The 20,966-nt window shown below is 39.1% G+C and overlaps 1 protein-coding gene and 1 non-coding gene across 3 annotated transcripts in view; both read right to left on the reverse strand.

Moving 5' to 3' along the window:
- The window catches only part of SHC4 (SHC adaptor protein 4), a 133,043-nt gene that overhangs the window by 58,354 nt on the left and 53,723 nt on the right, over nucleotides 1–20,966 (reverse strand). For both annotated transcript variants that reach the window (XM_046009508.1, XM_046009507.1), the window contains exons 3-4: nucleotides 4,599–4,662; nucleotides 1,023–1,142 (exon numbers count right to left, since the gene is read on the reverse strand). In XM_046009508.1, the coding sequence (XP_045865464.1) occupies nucleotides 1,023–1,142; nucleotides 4,599–4,662 (184 nt within the window). The remainder of the gene's footprint in view (nucleotides 1–1,022; nucleotides 1,143–4,598; nucleotides 4,663–20,966) is intronic.
- LOC123945326 lies at nucleotides 3,023–3,127 on the reverse strand. The gene has a single exon (XR_006819170.1). It is a non-coding gene; the product is annotated as a U6 spliceosomal RNA (small nuclear RNA).

Genomic DNA, 20,966 nt, shown 5'->3' on the forward strand with positions numbered 1-20,966 from the left:
CATTGACGATCTTACTTAATCCTCTAAATAACACAATGAGACACACTATTGCTATTATCCATCCTTTCAGAAACTCTGGGAATAGGTACTATAATCTCATTTCACTAACGAGGAAAATTGAGTGGTAGAGTAACTTGCTTATTAGTGGCTGAGCCAGGATTTCAACCTATATGTGACCTCCAAGCCCAAGGGTATTTTATCACAGCCAACTACACATTCAACCTTCCACGAGTCCCTGATCAACGGGACTCCATAGAGTAAAACTTTAAGTGCTAAAACCTCGAATCATAACACACTAGACCAAGAAGAATTTGACTCTAACACACATAAATAACCCGATATAAGGAATTTAGCTCAGAAAACAGGAAGCAAGTCAAACCGTGCCCTAGTTGAAGGTACACATTTAGTCCAGTGCCTGTATATCTTCTATATTTGCTTCAGGGTTGCTGTTTTTTTGAGAAGTAAGGTTCACAGTGAGAACTCAGGCATAACATGGTATCATAAATCATCAAAGAAGAAAAAAAAAGTGTTTATGTAATAACATTTTACAAAGGATTTCAACCTTAAAAGCTGGAAGAAAATGTTTTATGCTTAAATTTCAGTTTGCTAGAATATTAACTCTAACATCACCCTTCCCCTCTGTCCCTCATTTGCACCATCCATCCAACACACAGTCTGTTAGTTCTGAAAATGGAATTGCTTTCCCTTTGGGGAGCACTGGTGAAAACTAATAAACAAGTGGCTCAAGAATATGATCTACCAAATGCTCTGTATGTTGTTATTTGCACCTTAGTCCCTATTACAAAGCCAGTTAGGTAGAGGCAAGTATGCAAGCAGTTAATGGCCAGTGATAGGTTAATAATACTGTTGTTCTAATTATTGTTATGCATAAATCCTTGGCAGATTTTTTTCTCCTTGTGTCTTATTAAATTTAAGGCACACTCTATCTGAAACTTTATTTTCTTGATTATGCTAGAGAAATACATGATATGTTAAACTCGAAATGACCGTCATGATCTTACCTGTTGGTTGTCAATATTCATCAATGTGAGGCTGCATGTTGAGATGGTCAGTTTAATGTTCATTCCCGAAAACTGAAGATTACTTTTGCCAAGAACTGTTGATAGGAACTTAACGGGAGGCTTTAAAAAATATAAAACAACACTTCAAGTTAAGGACTTTGTTACAGAATAATATTAATCTTTTAAGTATTAAAAATGGATCAAAGCACATGCTCTTCCTCTCTATTTTACTTTACACAAAACAGATGAGATGGAATCCTTCTTTAAAAAAAAAAGTTTTATTTATTGGGGCGCCTGGGTGCCTCAGTGGGTTAAAGCCTCTGCCTTCAGCTCAGGTCATGATCCCAGGGTCCTGGGATTGAGCCCTGCGTTGCACTGGGCTCTCTGCTCAGTAGGGAGCCTGCTTCCTCCTCTCTCTCTGCCTGCCTCTCTGCCTACTTGTGATCTCTGTCTGTCAAATAAATAATTTTTTTTTAAGTTTTATTTATTTATTTATTTTTAAGATTTTATTTATTTATTTGACAGACAGAGATCACAAGTAGGCAGAGAGGCAGGCAGAGGGGGCAGGCGCAGGGGGAGAAGCAGGCTTCCTGCTGAGCAGAGAGCCCGAGGCGGGACTCGATCCCAGGACCCTGGGAACATGACCTGAGCCAATGGCATCAGCTTAACCCACTGAGCAACCCAGATGCCCCTTTAAAAAAAAGTTTTAAAAAATAGAATGCACCCAATTGTTTAGGAAGTAGTGAAATCTGAGCCCTCAGAACTTTTCTGGTACGTTTCCTTCTCCCCATGTGTTGGGAGTAGGGGTCTGATTTAAATGAAAGGAATTCCTGTGAGAGTTCGGGCTAGCTGAACTCTCCAGTCCCTTTGACCACCAGTCTAAAAAAAGAAAGAGCTGCTGTCTAGGTTTTTTGTGATCATTAAAAAAAAAAAAAGTATGAAAAACACACATACCAAATGTATGGGACACAGTGAAAGTGGAGCAAAGGGAGGAATTTATAACCACAAACACATGCATTAAAAAAGAAGAAAGCTCTCAAATCAAGAACCTAGATTTACAACTTAAGGAATTCAAAAAAAGAACATATTACACTCAAAGCTAGTAGAAGGAAGGAAATAATAAAGATTAGAGCAGAGATCAATGGCACAGAGACTAGAAGAACAGAGAGAAAATCAATGAAACCAAAAGTTAGTCCTTCAAAAAGATCAACAAAATTGACCAAGCTTTAGCTAAATACACTCAGAAAAAAAGAAAGGAGATTCAAATCACTAAGATCAGGAACAAAAGTTTGGGGAGAGGAGGAGGATGCCAAATGTTAACTACCAATTCAACAGAGACAAGAAGTATTATAAGAGAGTGCTATTAACAATTGCACATTAACAAACTGGAGCGCCTGGATAAAATAGACAAATTCCTAGAAACATTAAACCTATGAAGACTTCATCATGAAGAAATAGAAAATCTAGATAGAAAAACAACTACCAGAAAACAAATGCAGAAACAACCACAATACTAGAAAATAACCAGGACATGGAGAAATAGAAATCCTGTATACTATTGATAGACATGTACAATAATACAACAGCTATGGTAAATAGGACAGCCGTTCCCAGTTCCTCAAAAAAAATAAAAAATAGTATTACCATATGATCCAGGAATTCTACCACTTGTTATCCACCCCAAGAACTGAAAACAGGGACTTGAATAGATAGTTGTATATCCACGTTCACAGCAGTGTTATTCATAAAAACTAAAACATAGAAAGTACCCAAGTATCCATCAACAGATGAATGGATAAGCAAAATGTGGTACTTACATACAATGTTATAGTATTCAGCCTTAAAAAGGGAAGAAAGTCTTTTTTTAAATTTAAATTCAATTTAATTAACATATGCTGTATTATGAGTTTCAGAGGTAGAATTTAGTGATTCATCAGTTCTGTACCACACTCAGTGCTCATTATTTCAAGTGCCTTCTTTAATGCCCACCACCCAGTTACAAAAATATGGAACACTTCACGAATTTGCATGTTATCCTTGCCCAGGGGCCATACTAATCTTCTCTGTATCATTCCAATTTAGTAGACGTGCTGCTGAAACGAGCATGGGAGGGAATTCTGACACATGCCACAGCATGGATGCATGTTGGGAACATTATGTGGAGTGAAATAATCCAGTCACAAAAAGACAAATACTGTATGATTCCACTTGGATGAGGTACTTAGACCAGTCAAATTCATAGAGACAGAAAGTAGAATGGTGGCCGTCAGGGCTAGAGAAATGGTAGAATGGGAAGTCATTGTTTAATGTGTATAGAGTTTCAATTTTACAGGATGAAAAGGGTTATGGGGATGGACAGGGGCAATGGTGGCACAATGATGTGAACGTATGTAATATCAGTTAAGCGGTACGCTTAACAATGGTTAAAATTTTGTTATGCATATTTCACCACAATTTTTTAAAAAATAGGGAGTTCTAATAGGATCCAAAGGCCCCTTATCAGTGTTTTTACATGCCATGTGGCTCCTTTGAGTAAGCCTTGGTGACACTGGGTTCAGCCCTATGCAAAATAATGAAGAATAATAAAGAATGAGGCAGGGAGGTATGGAAATAAAGAACCAAGCTATAAGTCTGAAGACCTGGCTTCTATCGCTGTCTCTCACCTTTATCATCTGATTGACTCAAGACAAATGTCCTCTGAACCCGTCTAGCAGCTGGCAAAATGGGAGGGTTGGCCTGGAAGATCTCTAAAAATTCCTTCTCTCTTAAACAATCTCCAAGTCCATGATTTACATAGTTAAGAAGACCTTTTGTCCCTCCCCTTTGGACATTCCGAAACAACCTAATGTTCTCGGATTAACAACTAAATAGCAATAATACTAATTACTATTGCTGTTGAAAGCCTAATATATGCCAGACACGGAAATGATAGATACCATTTCATTTAATTCTACACAACTCTATAAAGTTTGTGCTCTTTTCTCCCATTTTACAGATGGGGAAACCAATGATCCAAAAGGTGAAAGGACTTGTCCAAGATCACACGGTAGCTGGAAGAGTCAGGATTTAAATCCAAATCTATGTAACATCAAATCTTATGCTATTTTTCAGCAGGAAAAGTTCCTTCTACTAGTGTTATCTCATCCCTACCAGCACCCACATTTCCATTTGAAAATGGGCCAAGGAGTCTAAAAATTCTATGCAGAATAGATACATTATAAAATACTGAAATTGGAAGGTACCGCACTGAACATCTGGTTCAATTTCACTTTATAGGAACAAAACTGGGATCTCAGAGAAAGGAGATACCAGGCTCAAAGGTAAGTAAACACCCAGAACTGGAACCCAGATTTTTTTTACTTAAACCCCAGGTGCTCTCTCCATTCTGTGGCTCAAGGCATCATAGTGTCAAAAATTTGAGAGACAAGACCAGCTTTCAGTGCATTTCTGATAGGCCAACTGGTAGAGGTCATTCTGCACTTCAGCTCCTATGGTCGAATGAACTAACAACTATTTTGATATTCTTTTTCCTCTAGTTAGAGAAACAGAGAACAAGAACACCACACCAATATTTACCTTTCGCTTTTTAATGGCTCCATTTGCCCCAGAGACAGCTTCACACAGGCGACTTATTGCTTCCCTACAGAACAGAAACCATATAAAGACTTAGTGTACTAACATGCAGTAAATGTTCAGTAAACGTCAGCAAGTATTACAAACAAAATGTGCACACACATAATGGTGAGTCTGACATAAATGACCTTCCCCTATCCCCACGGGATTAAGCATTGCACTTAGTCCCTCTGCCATTCAAACAGGACTCCCCCAATACACACACACAAAACCCGGCAACACCCTAATGCTGAAAAAAAACAAAACATCACTTTACAATAAGGAGTTCTACTATTCACCTTCTTGATCTCTTTTTTCCTTGGATTTTCAGGTTTGGTGTTTGGCAATGTTAATTTTTAACCAAAAAGGAGGGGTAAGAACTTTGTTGTTTGGGAACACTTTGATTTTACTTCTAGCAAAATCTTCTCTGTGGTGTTAAGAATAAAAAGCTTCCTGGTATCTCAGCACCAAAGGTGATGAAATACCAAAGAATCTGATACCAGAGGAAGTTTAAAAGGACCAGGAGAGAATTGAACTTCAAGGTGGTCTCAAATGGAGCCTTATTGACTGAGATACAGCTACAAGCCATTGAGCTTTCACGTAATTTCACAGAAGAAATGAAAATCAATAACAAATTTCCTCCTTTGCTCCCCCCCCAACCCCCTCCCCCCCCCGCCTTACTCTGTATCATACTTCCTGAGAGAAGGGCACCACTAAAATACGAAGTTGTTCCTTAATGGAACTGGTGAACAATCTGGCGCCCTCCTCTCCAGAAATGGAGTTAGAGCTAAGAGCTTTTGTCTCTGGAACTCAGCATTCACAACTGCTGGAGCTTTTGCTCTGTGTAATCTGAACCATAACCTTGCGGCTTTCAACCCATATATTAAACTTTTCACAAAGCACATCTCTAAACTCTTTCCTGGATCACTGGAGATCAGTGCTTAAATTAGTTAACTGAATTAGTACACACACATAAGTGCACATGCAACCTTGTATCACAATTTTTATACATATTTCATGAAAAAAATATTCTTTGAGGTATTTTTGATTCCTAAAGGGAGTGGGGAGAACACTCAGAGGAATGCAGAGGAGATAATCTATCTCCCTCTCTATCCATATAGAGAGATGTATAATCAGACAGAGATATATAGATACAGATATATTACTGAAGATCTATGTTTTCAGTGTTCTTCTAGTAGACACTTTGGAGAGATAAGTAGAATTCCCAAAGATTCTAGGCACCATTTTAGATTCAAAATGTGTGTTTTAGTTCAGATTTCTTTGGGGAGGGGCAAATATATGAAATTCTTCAATGTATTCTCTTATCTGACTTTTGCATGCAGCCAACACACAGAATGGCTTTTTGGTTTAGCCTATTTTCTCAGGATTTTATATTTATACTTATGGTTCCCGTAGAATTCCAACCGTTGTTCTCTGGATGAAAACAGAAGGACTGCTCAGAGAGTTAGGCTATTTGGTTGCTTGATTGATGTTTGAGTCATCCTAACGATTATTCAGTAATTGATGAGATACATAATAATTAATCTGAATTAGCCTCTGGCGTTGCCAAAATAACTAGTCCAGGCAACTATGTTGTTGATATTTAATAAAGAGGGATTATAGAAAAGGTATTATCAGATCCTTTATTCCACCAGAGCCAACTGGGGTGCTGTGGTCTAAAAAGCTCCTTGTAAATGCTTTGAAATAAAAGTAGAAACAAAGATGGGCATTGACGCTGCAAGTATAACAAGAGTTATCATTGGATGTTGTTACTTTTATAAAGCACCTTGTAGTTTTACAAAGTGCTTTCCCAGGCATTGTTTTCTTGATTCTCACACAGTCGATACCATCCAACAAAAAGCAGAGCTGTAAACAGGAATTAAAAGGAGTATTTGATGCTGTGAGTACCTCTTAAGGACAGTTCGGAAGGATGAACCTTCCTGGCAGAGTGGAGTCTGGAAATTCCAGACAGAGGGAAGAGCATGTGTAAAGACACGAAAATATAAATCATCAAGATAGGAGGGGACCTACAAGTACTTTGATATTGCTGGACCACGAAGTATGGAAGAACAAGAGTGAATGAGAGCTAAGAGATGGGAGGAGAGTCTGAAAACTTTTTCTGTAAAGGGCCAAACAATAAATATTTTAGCCTTTTCTCTGTTCCAACTACTCAACTCTGCCATTATAACTCAAAAGCAGCAGTAGACAATATGTAAACAAACGGGCCTGGCTGTGTTTCAATAAAACTCAATTTCTAAAAGCAGGAAGCTGGCTATATTTAGCCCAAGGGCTATAGTTTTCCAACCCCCGGATTAGATAATTCACACAAAAGAGATAGAAATAGTTCAGTTTTAAAAAACAGGAAAATGTTCACATTCATTACAATTTTAACATTGAAAATTAAAACAACTACGAGATACTTCACGCTCATTAAGTTAGCAAAAAAGAGAAGTACAAATGCGCGTTGGGGAAGACAGGAAAAGTCCACTTCAAGAGTACTATCCACTGCCGGGAGCCCCGATTAGTATTAATACAGTCTTTCTAGAGAGTGATTTGGTAAAAGACGATAAATCTCTTAACCTTTATCAGAGCATTGGACAAGGGGAGGAGAATTTGTATTGAAATAGCATTGAGAATGTATATAGTATGAATATCTATTTTATAGTAAAAAACCAACTCCATAGTTTGTGGTATAGATGTAAAACTCATCAATATAAATACTTCCCCTTGGAATGTTAAGTGTGAAGACTATAGAAATAAGGGTCTAAATAAATTAGCAGGGGAAAAGTAGAACATAGAATGGTAGACACTCCTTGGTAGCAGCTACATAAAATTAATTCTGTCTAAATAGTGATATAGAAAGAGCTTATGAACAATGACTTGGTTTAGGTGTTTTGTGTGTGTGTGTGTGTGTGTGTGTGTGTGTGTGTGTGTGTGGTTTGTTGTTCCCTGTTTTTATTCTATTGATATTTAGCTGTAAACAATGTTATGTTTTCCCTTCACCATGCTCTTAATTGAATAAATAATCTTTTAAAATATTAAAAGAATGCAAACTAATTTCAAGAGTTTTGCCTCTCTGCTGCGAAAATGTGAGGGCATGTCAAAGATATCTCCGTGAAGAGGGGCGACAGCCTTTCTCTCTTTTGCCAACACTCCCAGAGAGATGGGTCAATGTTCATGTTACAGATAAAGAAAGATCTTCATTTACATCTCTGTCCCATCCCAACTTGGCCTTTAACTCCTCCATTTTTATGGCTTCGAAATCCAGATTTATTTTTTCAGTTTATTTGGTGGTTTGCTTATTTCCTTTTTTCAAAATTTCATAAAGAAGAAAAATCTTGACCAGTTTTAGTAACACTTTCACAATAGACCCTACCTTGAGATTGAGACACAACGCCATTGTAGGGAGCCTGGGTTTTAATGAAGGAACGGCTGCTATTTATATGGCCAGAGCTGGTACTATGTACCTTATGTACCTCATCTCCTTTATTCTTAACAATGTCATTTCAATCTTCAGTTCTTTATGATTCCACTCAACAAAGACCTGTAGAAGTGATTATTTTGGTATTTGGAGATGATACATTAGACAATTTTTTGGAAACCTTTTTTCACTCCATACTCAAATGTGCTTTATTGTCAAGTGCATATTTAGATTTGGTTCTTGAATTGTAATGGTGATCTGCTGCTTTTTCTTTTAATAAAACTTGACTCAAAATATTTGACTTTTTTTAATGAGTTAACCAAAGAAGTACAGCTACTATTCCATACTAGTCTTGCATTTCTTCCCTGAATTCCATTTAGCTTAATCACTTTTCTTTTACTCTGATTTTTAATTCCACAAAATAACTTCAGAATCAATTACAAGTTGAGTATAACAATTAGTGTTTTAACTTCATAGAATATCTCATTGTGACATTTTTCCCGATATGTAAAGCAGTCCATTGGCAAAAGTGTGCATAGTTTCCTTCTAATTTGTAAGATTATATTTGGTGACATTCTTTTCTCTGATTGTCAAAGATTCTCACTGCAGGCGGTACTATTTCTTATGCCTAAGAATGTTTCTGAAAGTTGGACCACTAATGCTACTTGCCAAGTTGAGTGTACAGAAAGTTTTCTCATCCCCTGTTCAAGCTAATCAACATCAAGCATTGTGAATGCTTTCGGGTAAGACCGTAGTGCAGAATGCAGAAATCTTGTCCCCAGGAAATTTGCAGGTGATAGATTGGTTTTTTCCCCCTACTCCCTGAGCTCTGTTAATTCTGTCTGCAGCAGGTCTAATGTTTGAATAAATCAGATGTCTAATAAATTTTTTAAAAATGTCATTTCAAGATAGCTATTTCATACCCACTTTACAAATGAGGAAATCAAAGTTCAAAGAATTTAAATAACTGCTTCCAAATAATGCAGCCGATGGTGGGAGAGCCAGTATATAATCCAGTTCTGAATTCAAAACCTAATTCAAAATTAGCAAGGGAATAGGGCAAAGTGGCAGGGGTCAATTCCAGAAAAAAGCTCAAACAGATACCTTAGTCCTTTCTCAACCATTGCTTTCTCTACATTGGCTGTTACCTCCTCATGGAAGAAAAGAGCATCTAGAGTCCAGCTCTATGCCCATGTGGGCAAACATGTTCACGTATGTATGGGCACATTCACTTGGAATTTTAAAGTCAGGAACACCACAAAAAAAGAAAATCAGAGTCCAATATTCTCGATAAACATAAATGCAAAAATCCTCAACAAATATTAGCAAACTAAATTCAACAATACATTTGAAGGATCATATATCATGATCAAATGAGACTTATTCCAGGATGTAAAGATGGTTCAATATCTGCAGATCAATCAGTGTGATACTCCACATCAACAAAATGAAGGATAGAAATCATATGATCTTCTCAATAGATGGAGAAAAGCATTTTATAAAATTCAACATCCATTTATGATTTAAAAAACTGTCAACAAATTGAGTATAAAAAGAATATACCTTAACATAATAAGGGCCATCTATGACAAACCCGCAGCTAATATCTTGAATGGTGAAAAGCTGAAAACCTTTCCTCTAAGATCAGGAATAAGACAACGATGTCCACTCTCCCCACTTTTGTTCAAAATAGTATTAGATGTCCAGCCAGAGCACTTAAGCAAAAATAATAACAATAATAAAGAAATAAAAGGTATCTAAACTGGAAAGGAAGAAGTAAAACTATCACTATTTACAGATGACATGATACTATATACAGAAAACCTTAAGGACTCCACCAAAAATTATTAGGACTAATAAATGAATTCAGTAAAGTTGCGTGATATAAAATTAATATTTAGAAATCTGTTGCATTTCTATGTATTATAATGAACTATAAAAAAGAGAAATCAAGAAAACAAGCCCCTAAATCAATAACACAAGAAACAACAGGTGTTGGAGAGGATGTGGAAAAAAGGAACCCTGGTGCACTGTTGGTGGGAGTGCAAATCAGTGCAGCCACAGTGGAAAACAGTAGGAGGGTCCTCAAAAAGTTAAAAATAAAACTGCCCTGTGATCTAGCAATCACACTACTAGGGACTTATACAGAGGATACAAAAACACTAATTCAAAGGGATACATGTACCCCTATATTTACTGCAACATGATTTAAAATAGCCAAGATAGGGAAGCAGCCCAACTGTCCATCGACTAAAGTATGGATAAAGATTTGCAGTGTGTATATAATATTATTCAGCCACAAAAAAGAATGAGATCCAACACTCAAAAAAATAGATAATCAAGTCAAAAAATGGGCAGAAGACATGAATAGACACCAAAGAAGAAGACATACAAATGGCTAACAGGCACATGAAAAAATGTTCATCATCACTAGCCATAAGGGAGATTCAAATCAAAACCACACTGATTATGTGGTTACACCACATAACTGGCTTACACCAGTTAGAATGGCCAAAATCAACAAGACAGTAAACAACAAGTGCTGGAGAGGATGTGGAGAAAGGGGAACCCTCTTACACTGTTGGTGGGAATGCAAGTTGGTGCAGCCACTTTGGAAAACAGTATGGAGATTCCTTAAGAAATTAAAAATAAAGCTACCTTATGAGCCTTCAATTGCACTACTGAGTATTTACCCCAAAGATACAGATGTAGTGAAAAGAAAGGCCACCTCTACCCCAATGTTCATAGCAGCAATGGCCACAGGCACCAAACTGTGGAAAGAGCCAAGAAGCCCTTCAACAGATGAACAGATACAGAAGATATGGTCCATATAGACAATGGAATATTATGGCTCCATCAGAAAGGATGAATACCCAACTTTTGTATCAACATGGATGGGACTGGAGGAGATTATGCTGAGTGAAATAAGTCAAGCAGAGAGAGTCAATTATCATATGGTTTTACTTACTTATGGAGCATAAGGAATAACACGGAGGACATTGGGAGAAGGAGAGGAGAAGGTAGTTGGGGGAAATTGGAGTGGGAGATGAACCATGAGAGACTGTGGGCTCTGAGAAACAATCTGAGGGTTTTGGAAGGGAGGAGGGTGGGGAGATGGGTGAGCCTGGTGGTGGGTATTAAGGAGGGCATGTATTACATGGAGCATTGGGTATGGTGCATAAACACTGAATCTTGGAACACTGAAAAAATAAAGTTTAAATTTTAAAAATGGGGGGAAAAGAAGAATGAGATCTTGCCATTTCCAATGACATTGATGGAGCTAGAGAGGATAATGTTGAAGTGAAATAAGTTAGTCAGATAAAAACAAACATCATATGATTTCATTTATATATGGGATTTAAGAAACAAAGCAAGCAAAAGGGGAAAAGAGAGAGAGAGAGCCAAAGAAATAGACTCTTAACTCTAGATAGAGAGCAAACTGATGGTTACCAGAGGGGAGGTGGGTAAGGGGTATGGATGAAATAGGTGATGGGGATGAAGGAGTGCACTTGCTGTGATGAGTACCAGGTGTTATATGAAAGTATTGAGTCACTATATTGCACATCTGGTACTAATATAACACTGCATGTTAACTAACTGGCATTAAAATAAAAACTTGAAAAATATAAAAGAAAAATCCCATTTACAATCACACCAAAAAGAATACCTAGGAATAGAATTAACCAAGAAGGTGAAGACTTGCCCACTAAAAAGTGTAAGACATTGATGAAATAAATTGAAGAGAACACACATAATGGAAAGATATTCCATTTTCCTGTATTAGAAGAATTAATATTGTTAAAATGGTCATAGTTCCCAAAGCAATCCATACATTCAATGCAATCCCTATCAAAATACCAGGGCCATTTTCCACAAAACTAAAACAAATAATTCTTTTTTTTTTTTTTTTAGATTTAATTAATTTATTTATTTGAGAGAGAGAGAGAGGGAGCATGTGCAAACAGTGGGTGGGGCAGAGGGAGAGGCAGAGAATCGGAAAGACTCCACGCTGAGCACAGAGCCCAATGTGGGCTTCATCTCATGACTCATGAGACCATGATCTGAGCTGAAACCAAGAGTCTGATGCTTAACCAACTAAGCCACCCAGGCACCCCTACAAGAAATAATTCTTAAATTTATGTAGTACCACAAAGACCCTGAATTGTCAAAACAATCTTGAGAAAGAAAAAGCTGGAGGTACCATGCTTCCTGATTTCAAAGTCTACTACAAAGCTGTAGTAATCACAACAGTGCAGTACTGCTGTAAAACACGGACACATAGGTCAATGGAATAGAATAGAGAGCCAGGAAATAAACCTATGCATATATGGTCAATTAATTTACGACAAAAGAGGCAAGGACATACAAGGGAGAATGGACAGTCTCTTCAATAAATGGTGATGGGAAAACACAATGGCCACATGAAAAAGAGTGAAACTAGACCACCATCTTACACCATGCACAAAAATTAATTCAAAATGGGTTAAAAACTTGAATGTAAGACCTGAAACCACAGAACTCTTAGAAAGAAAGTATAAGCTCCTTGACATCAACCTCAACAATCCTTTTTTGGATCTGACTCCAAAGACAAGGGAAACAAAGGTGAAAAATAAACAAATGGAGAACATCAGATTAAAAGCTCTACACAGTAAAAGAAACCATCAACAAAATGCAAAGACAACTTACTAAATGGGAGAAGATATTTACAAATCATCTACTAATAATGGGTTAATATCCAAAATATATAAAGAACGCATAGGATTCAATAACAACAACAACAACAAAAACAAATAATCTAATTAAAAATGGGCAGAGGCTCTGAATAAAAAATTTTCAAAGACATCCAGATGGCCAAAAGACACATGAAAAGATGCCCAACATCACTCCTCATCAAGGAAATGCAAATCAAAACCATAACGAGATATCACCTCACACACTTTGGAACGGCTATTTTAAAAAAGACAGGAAATAAGAATACGGATATGGAGAAGGATATGGAGAAAAGGGAATCCTTGTACACTGTTAATGGGAATGTAAATTGATGCAGTCACTATGGAAAACAGTATGGAGTTTCCTCAAAAAATTGAAAATAGAAATACCATATGATCTGGCAAATCCAATGCTGGGCTTCTATCAAAAGAAAACAAAAACACCAATTTGAAAAGATACATGCACCCCTAGGTTCACTGCAGCATTACTTACAAGATATGGAAACAACCTAAGTATCCATCAATGGACAAATAGATAAAGAGGGGTGTGTGTGTGTGTGTGTGTGTGTGTGTGTGTGTGTGTGTGTGTATACACAATGAAATGTTACTTAGCCATAAAAACAATGAAATCTTGCCATTTGTGACAACATGGACAGACTTTAAGGGTAATATGCTAAGTGGAATAAGTTTAGATAGAAAAGGCAAATACTGCATGATTTCACTTCCATAAGGAATCTATAAAACAAAACAAAATGAAACAAAACCCAGATTCATAGATACAAAGCACAGATTAGTGATTGCCAGAGGAGAGAGGATTGAAACAGGGGTAAACTGGGTGAAGGGGATCAAGATACACAAACCTCAATTATAAAATAGTCATGAGATGTAATGTACAGCATGGGCAGCATGGAGACTACAGTCTGATATTGTATTAACTTTGTATAGTGGCAGATGGTAGCTAGACTTATTGCGGTGATCATTTCACAATGTACACAAGTGTCAAATCACTATGCTGTACACCTGAAACTAATGTAATATTGTGTGTCAATTATACCTTAATATTAAGGAGTTTTAAAGTCAGTCAAGGCTTGGAAGAATTACAGATTCTGAAAATCTCTTGATACAGAACCCTGCTCAAAAGAAAAAAAGGAGAAACTTGTGCTTATGGACTTGCTTTTAAGTGGGGATATCCTACATCCATGTTCACAGCAGTATTATTCACAATAGCTAAAAACACAGGAGCAACCCAAGGGCCCATCAGTGGGTGAATGCATAAGCAAAACGTGATATATGGATGCAATGGACTATCATTCAACCTGGAAAAGGAAGGAAATTCTGTACTATGTTACAGCATACTTAAGTGAAATACACCAGTCACAAATAGACAACTACTACATGATTCTACTTACACCAGGTACTTGGTGGTGTCAAATTCATAAAGACGGAAAGTAGAATGGTGGTTGCCGGGGCTGGGAGAAGGGGGACTAGGGTGTTATCGTCTAAAGGATATAGAGTTTCAGTTTTGCAAGATGAAAAGAATTATGAGGTTGCAGGTAGCAATGACTGCACAATATGAATGTATTCAATAGCACCAAGCTGCACACTTAACAATGGTTAAGATGGTACCTTTTATGTTATATATTTTTTACCACAATAAAAAAAGAAAAAAATACAAAGAAAGTGGTTATTAATTTTTTTTGGATTTGAGACTCCTGAGAGAATCACAGGCTCTCTCTGCAATAAAAGGTCTGTCTGTACAAACTTTTCTATTCAATTTTAGAGGATGCGCCCCACCCCCTCACCACCACCCACAGAAAACCATCTGTGGGGCTCTTGGGAATCCAGAGATCCCAGGCTAAGAACCGCGGCTTTTAAAATAACCTCTCAAATTCCGCTTTCTCCGCTGATATCAGAGTTAACAAATCTGCAACCCCAGCCGGGGGGGAAGAGATAAATGCTTGCATTTTGTTGCCTTTCTTCACAAAGATCTTTTCTTTCTCTCAGACTAGGACCCAGAGATTAACTGTAACATTTTCAAGAACAAATAGTACTTTCAATGCTTTTCTGGAGTTTCAGCCACACCCTCAGACACTTTACAAATGGAGAAGAAAAAGAAAACAGAGAGCCCAGGAGGGGGGATTTCTCCCAGGACTGGGGGTGTCCCCACCATTCCAGCTGCCTGTGCAGCCCGCATTTCTGCCTAACCCTTTTGGGACTCTGACTCGTCATGAGACATTCTCCAGCTAGCAACCATTCAGCCAACGTCCTCTCCTGGAGAAGCAGAAATTTTGGAGTGTAAATGGCTCAAGATTTCCATTCTGGGAGCCTGCACTAGAAAGAAAGAGGGAGAAATGCCCCACAGCACCAACAGTGGCCACTTTGTTTATTGTTTTGCCACAAGAGAGGGAAGGGGAGAAGTGGGCTGATGTAAGAGAATGAGAATGCAGTGGAAGATTTGCTTTTAAGCATATAAAACCCTGCCTACGCCATAAGACCAAAAAAAGATATTTTGTCTGTCTTCACAGGGTCCAAACTAAGCATCCAAACAAAACCACCTTTCTTCATCAACCCTTGGCCACAACAGTACTTAGGTTATAATTTTTCTATGTCTTCAACCCTTAAACAGTTAAACTCTTCTGAAAGCAAAGTTGCCTAATCCTCCCTCCCTTGTTTTAGGTTTGGAAGGCAATATCACAATCCAGGACAAAGTGGAAAGTTTAATAGGGGGAGGGGCTGTCGGATAGATTGTTTCTAGTGAATGTCAAAATGCGGATCTTCAGGAAATAGGAAAGCCAGAAAATGTGTAACATGAAACCAGGCAAAAGGCCCAGTGGAATGGTTCAAGGCAATTCTTCCCACCTACACACACACACACACACACACACACACACACACACACACACACACTGAAGAAGTGGTTTTAATTTTGCCCAGGCAAATAGAAATGAGAATAAATTTTAATCACAGCAAAAACCTCTTCCAAAGAAAACTCAAAAATAATCAGGCAAAACAAAGTCCACCTGTGCCTCCCTGTATCTCCTAAGGGACTTTCCCTTACTTTTCCTCTCCAGCATGAACCCTTCCAGAAATCCGTGCACAGCATCGGAGGCACAGGTTGTCAATGTCTCAGAGCACCTTCGACTCGGTGAATGAAGGGACTCGGGAGCACCTCAAGCCCCACCTCAGTGTGGTATTATGTCGTACTGTTGTTTTAGGGAAACCAGTACCTTCTTTTTTGAAATCTTTGCTTGTAGAAGATCGAGGCCCCGTGATCTATGTGTTCAATTTTGTTCAGCTTGGTGAAATTAAAGACATTCAAAAATCTGTGTAAGCCCTCAGACAGGATGCTATAGAACATGAGCCTGCCTCCGTGGCGATAAGCACACAATGAATGCAGTCAGCACCCACAGACCTGTAGAAAATGGAAAGCTTCAAACTTCCTTTGTGCTGTTATCAAGGGGCATCACCTCTGCACTCTAGGAGGGTAGACACAGCCCATAAAATATATCCTTTCCTTTAGAAATTGGCATTTCGGGTCCCAGGATGGTCAAATAAAATCTTTCAGGACTGCCCACAGCTTCTGTTCTCACACTGACTTATCGCACCTCTCGGTCCAACCTGAAATTATGTTTACAATCTGATTCTAAAGTACGTTTGCAATTCTACCCCGCTCAGCAACCACAGAAAACAAAACAGTTGTGCTGTCTGCTCCATGAAGCTGCCCTTTGGCTCCAAGGCAAATGTTGCCCCGTCCAGTGCACCTGACTGAGTGAGAGACCCCTGCGTCACCCCTCCTCTGCAAGTCTGCCGTGGTGAACAGAAATAAACTGCTGATTTTCTCCTATCCCCACAACGATTTCTTGTAATGGAATCACATATTTCAAAATGCAAGCACCTAGACCCACAAGAACACCTTCCAAGTGGTGAAGCCTTATGAAAATGACAAGAGAGAAGTGGGTTTGATTTCATACAGAACACCCTGAAATCTGTAAATCCAAAGAACTGTTTTCCATGACTTTGGGATAAACTGGGCTTTTCTTAAAAACAACTCCGTTTTGGATAAAATATTCAAAATACGATGAAAGCATGTCTTTGGGAGTGACAGAGTGAAATGATACACAGTGTGGTCACTTGTAAGTCAAAGGTTATTTTCTAAAAAGCCCAAACATATCCAACTTAATCATCCACTTTATGCACCCTATTTCACTCCAAATGATGTTTATCTACTTTCAACAAGTAGGCCTGTCTTCAAAGAAAGAAGATTGGCAGCATTTAGGATTTTTCAAACAGTTTGCCACAGAGGTATGTAGACTACTGAGCAAGACAGTAATCGGTAAACGCGTACACGACTTCCACACTGGTTCGTCTGTTTTAAATACCTATGGCTAGTTAAGGCCCTTTGGCATATATTATAGATTTTACCTCTTTTTTTTTTTTTTAATGTGTGTGTGCCCACTTCAGAGGAATGAATAACTGGCCCAGCCAGTTGAGTCCACTGTGGCAAATAATGGTAGGACAGCTAATGCCTGAGTATCTGCTAAAAATTCAACAGCATAACCGTTTAAGTACGTATTGATTCAGCTTTAACGTACTTAAAAATCAACTAGGATGCTGGTTAAAATGTAGATTCCCGGAACTATTTCTGGAGATTTTAATCCTATAGGTCTGGAGTGGGGCCCAGGAGCCTCCAGGTGACTCTGAAGCAGATCAGTCCATGTGCCATGCAGGTGATTAAATTTTTTCTTGGTGGAAAAATGAAACAAGATGGGACCGCGGAGGGAGACAAACCATAAGAGACTCTTAATTTCAGGAAACAAACTGAGGATTGCTGGAGGGGAAGGAGGTGGGAGGGATATGGTCCCTGAAGGATGGACACTGGGGAGGGTCTGTGCTATGGTGAGTGCTGTGAATTGTGTTAAGACTGGTGATTCACAGACCTGTACCTCTGAAACAAATAAACATTACATGTTAATGAAAATAAATAAAAAAGAAATAAAACTTCCATCGGTCCCACTGCACAGGATACCTGGTTCTCTGTTCTGCTGTTTCAAGCAGATGGTTGTGCTAGTGGACACTAAGGAATTAGGTCACCGAGTCCTAGCAGCTAGGGTAGGGGCGGACACACTGCCTATCCGCTTGATGATGTTCCATTTGGGGGAAAATGTGTCTTCAGCTGAGCAATTCACTATGCTGGACTAGATACTTGGTATAATCCTCTCCTCCTACCCATCCCCTTCATTTCTGCCAATCTCCTTACAGAAGGGCTTTCACCAGAGGGCATCTGGAGGTCCTGGACATCGTTGCTCACATCACCCCCAGAACACACAGGTGGTAAGGAGTGACCTGCATTCTCTCTCCCATCTGGCAGCCTGGATGCCAACAGGCCTCATCCACCTGTCCTTCCAAATGCCTTCATGCTCTAGGTAGTGGTTCCCAACCTTGGCCACACACTGGGGAAACACAGGGAGATTTAACAAATCCTGAAGACATGGTCTCGTCTCCAGACTGTTTTAACTGATGCAGGGTGGAGCCTGCAGACTGGAAGGGAGAGCTTTTCAAAGCTCCCTCAAGTGTTTCTAACAGAGCTAACGTTGACAGTCTCTTAACAGCAGCCGTTGGCATGCCTTTCCTCTAAAGGCCAGACAGTAAAAACCTTAGGCTTTGCTGACCATACGATCTCAGTCACAACTACTTGACTCTGCAGTCAGAGCTAGGAAAGCAGCCACAGACAGTAGACACATGAATGGGCGTGATCGTGTCATGGTGACACTTATGGCACTGAAATCTGAATTCCATATAATTTTCACATGCCATGAAATGATCTTCTTTTAATTTTTTTTTCCCCTGAACCATTTAAAAAGGTCAAAACCATTCTTGGGTCACAAGGTGGTGGAATCAAAATCAGGAAGTAGGCTGAATTAGGCCCTCAGGCTGCGGTTTGCTGACGCTTCTCCTGAAGCAAACCAGAAATGAATATCAGAGCCTTTGGGGTCATGGTCAGTTATGGAAAACCTATTAGAGCACAACCTTTTAATCTTTGCAGAGATTATTTATATACATTTGGGACTTGGCCTTAATTCAGTTTCTTGGTACAGGAAGCTGCGTTTTATAAGAGGTGGGTCTTCTGTGTAAATATAAGAATTATGGAACTACTTTTACAAACTGTGAATTATCATCTCCCCTTCTTTGTCCCTTCTACCAGGCTCAGTGGAGAAAGTGGGGTACTGAAATTCTTTTTGTGTTGTTTTGTTTTGTTTTAATATCAACTAACCTTCATTAAGTGATGCCATCTGCATTATCCAGGACAAAGTATATGAAGGAATACAGAAGTAAATGCAAGTGCAAAATTACAGTAAATGTTAAAAGGAAAAAATGTTAAAGGCTTTAATTCATCTCTCATTTCTCTTCCATGTGGTAACAGATCCTGGAAAAAGGCTGGTTCGGTGGGCTCTGCAAACACACAGCCAAAGTTTCAAAAGTAGCTTTCTCCCAAGTTCTGTGACCCTGAGCAAGTCATGGCTTTATCCTTATAATGGCTGTCTGCTTTAAGAAATGGGTCTGACCTGCTTTTTACAATGCCTAGTACCCAGCAGGGTACTCCCTGTGTTATAACTGGGGTGCTATAGTTAATATGTTGGAGAAGAGATCCAATCATTTCTGTTATGCAATGAGTAATGGACAGTACAAGTTTCTAAAAAGGCAGAATGTGTCAATGTTTAGACACTCCGTGGCACTGAATCACAGTGTGATACTTTTTCCCGGCTCCGCCTTCAGCACACAGGTACTCATGGCCCCTATTGCTGGGGTGTTCACTGCTAATGGCTCACAGCTAAGTTCCTTCCTCAGAAATGGTCTTCTCCTTAAAGCAGTTGCCTTGCCCACAGATCCGTTCCCTCTCCCGAGATAGCGGGCATCCAATGATAGGTCAAGATGAAGTCCAAAGGCCTGGTCTCTTTCCCCGTGAGATCTGCCTAGGCTTTGTTGAAATGGCATCGCTGGTCCATCTCCCCGCTGCCCGGTCCTCCTGCATCCCTCCTTCCCTCACAGGTTGGTCCTGAGAGCCCACCCAGTAAATCTCTGCACTTAACTCTCCATCTTGGTGTCTGTTTCTACATCCAGGCTCAGCCCTGCTCATGAGCTGCTGCCATGAGCCTGACACTGGCATACACACTTAACTAGAGGATGTCTTTTTCTTCTTTTTTTAATAATCTGTGTTTTCACAGATGACAGTGGAAAGAAATTATTTTCAGAGAAATTCTCATTAGGGGCTCAGATAATCTGGATCAAACAGTTCCACCCTCATTGTTCAATCATATGTGAAAGCACCCATTTTCCTAGAGTAGGTGCAGCTCTCACAAGCTACAACTCATGTTTAATTAAAGGGATCAGAGCTACACACTTATTCTGTGAGGCAATTCTCAGTTTTCCTAAGGAGAATACCAATAGGACATGGAACAAGTCTGCCTGGCAGGTGGAGAGATGCACCAACTGTCCTGCATTTCCTTTGGCCACAAAGGTCTCTTTTTATCAAAGAAAGGACTCTTTCATGCTGAGATTAGTTTTTAATGAATTCTGAGTGCCTTCCATCTGGCTCGCTCTTCCCAAAAGGAACTGCATCATTGATTTTTCCAGCTATATATACACAGACATATAGCAAAATTTAGAACTCGCTGCTCTGGCATTCCCCAGGCTTTGCCCTTTTCTTAAAAATAAAAACAGAACAACAGTAAAAATCTCCAGATGCTTTGGGGGATTTTCTGGAGAACCACCTTTTCAAAATGAAGGGGTTTCCTTATGATCCATGGCCCAACGGTAAACCTCATTGTGAAACCACAAGATATGCTTCTCTGGTACTGTGGTTCTCCACGGGTGCTTCCAGGACCAGCAGCATCAGTAAAACCTGGGAACTTGACAGTTTTGCACATTACTGAGTCAAAAACATTGGGATTAGAGTACAACATTCTGTGTTTCAACAAGGCCTCCAAGTGACCGATTCCCTTGCACGCTACAGTTTGAGAACCACTGTCTGACACAACCTTTATTTGTCCTTAGTAGAGACTGGAAAACAACACTAAAAGTATCCTCACCTACAGATTTATGAGTACCGTTAGGAAGGCCCTTCCAGAGAGAACCCACAAATGAGGAATCTGGCATATTGAACCCAGGCCAAATTCCAAACTGAGGACTCAACCTTTCCTTCCT

Source organism: Meles meles, chromosome 6 (assembly GCF_922984935.1).
Source record: "Meles meles chromosome 6, mMelMel3.1 paternal haplotype, whole genome shotgun sequence".
Lineage (NCBI taxonomy): Eukaryota > Metazoa > Chordata > Mammalia > Carnivora > Mustelidae > Meles > Meles meles.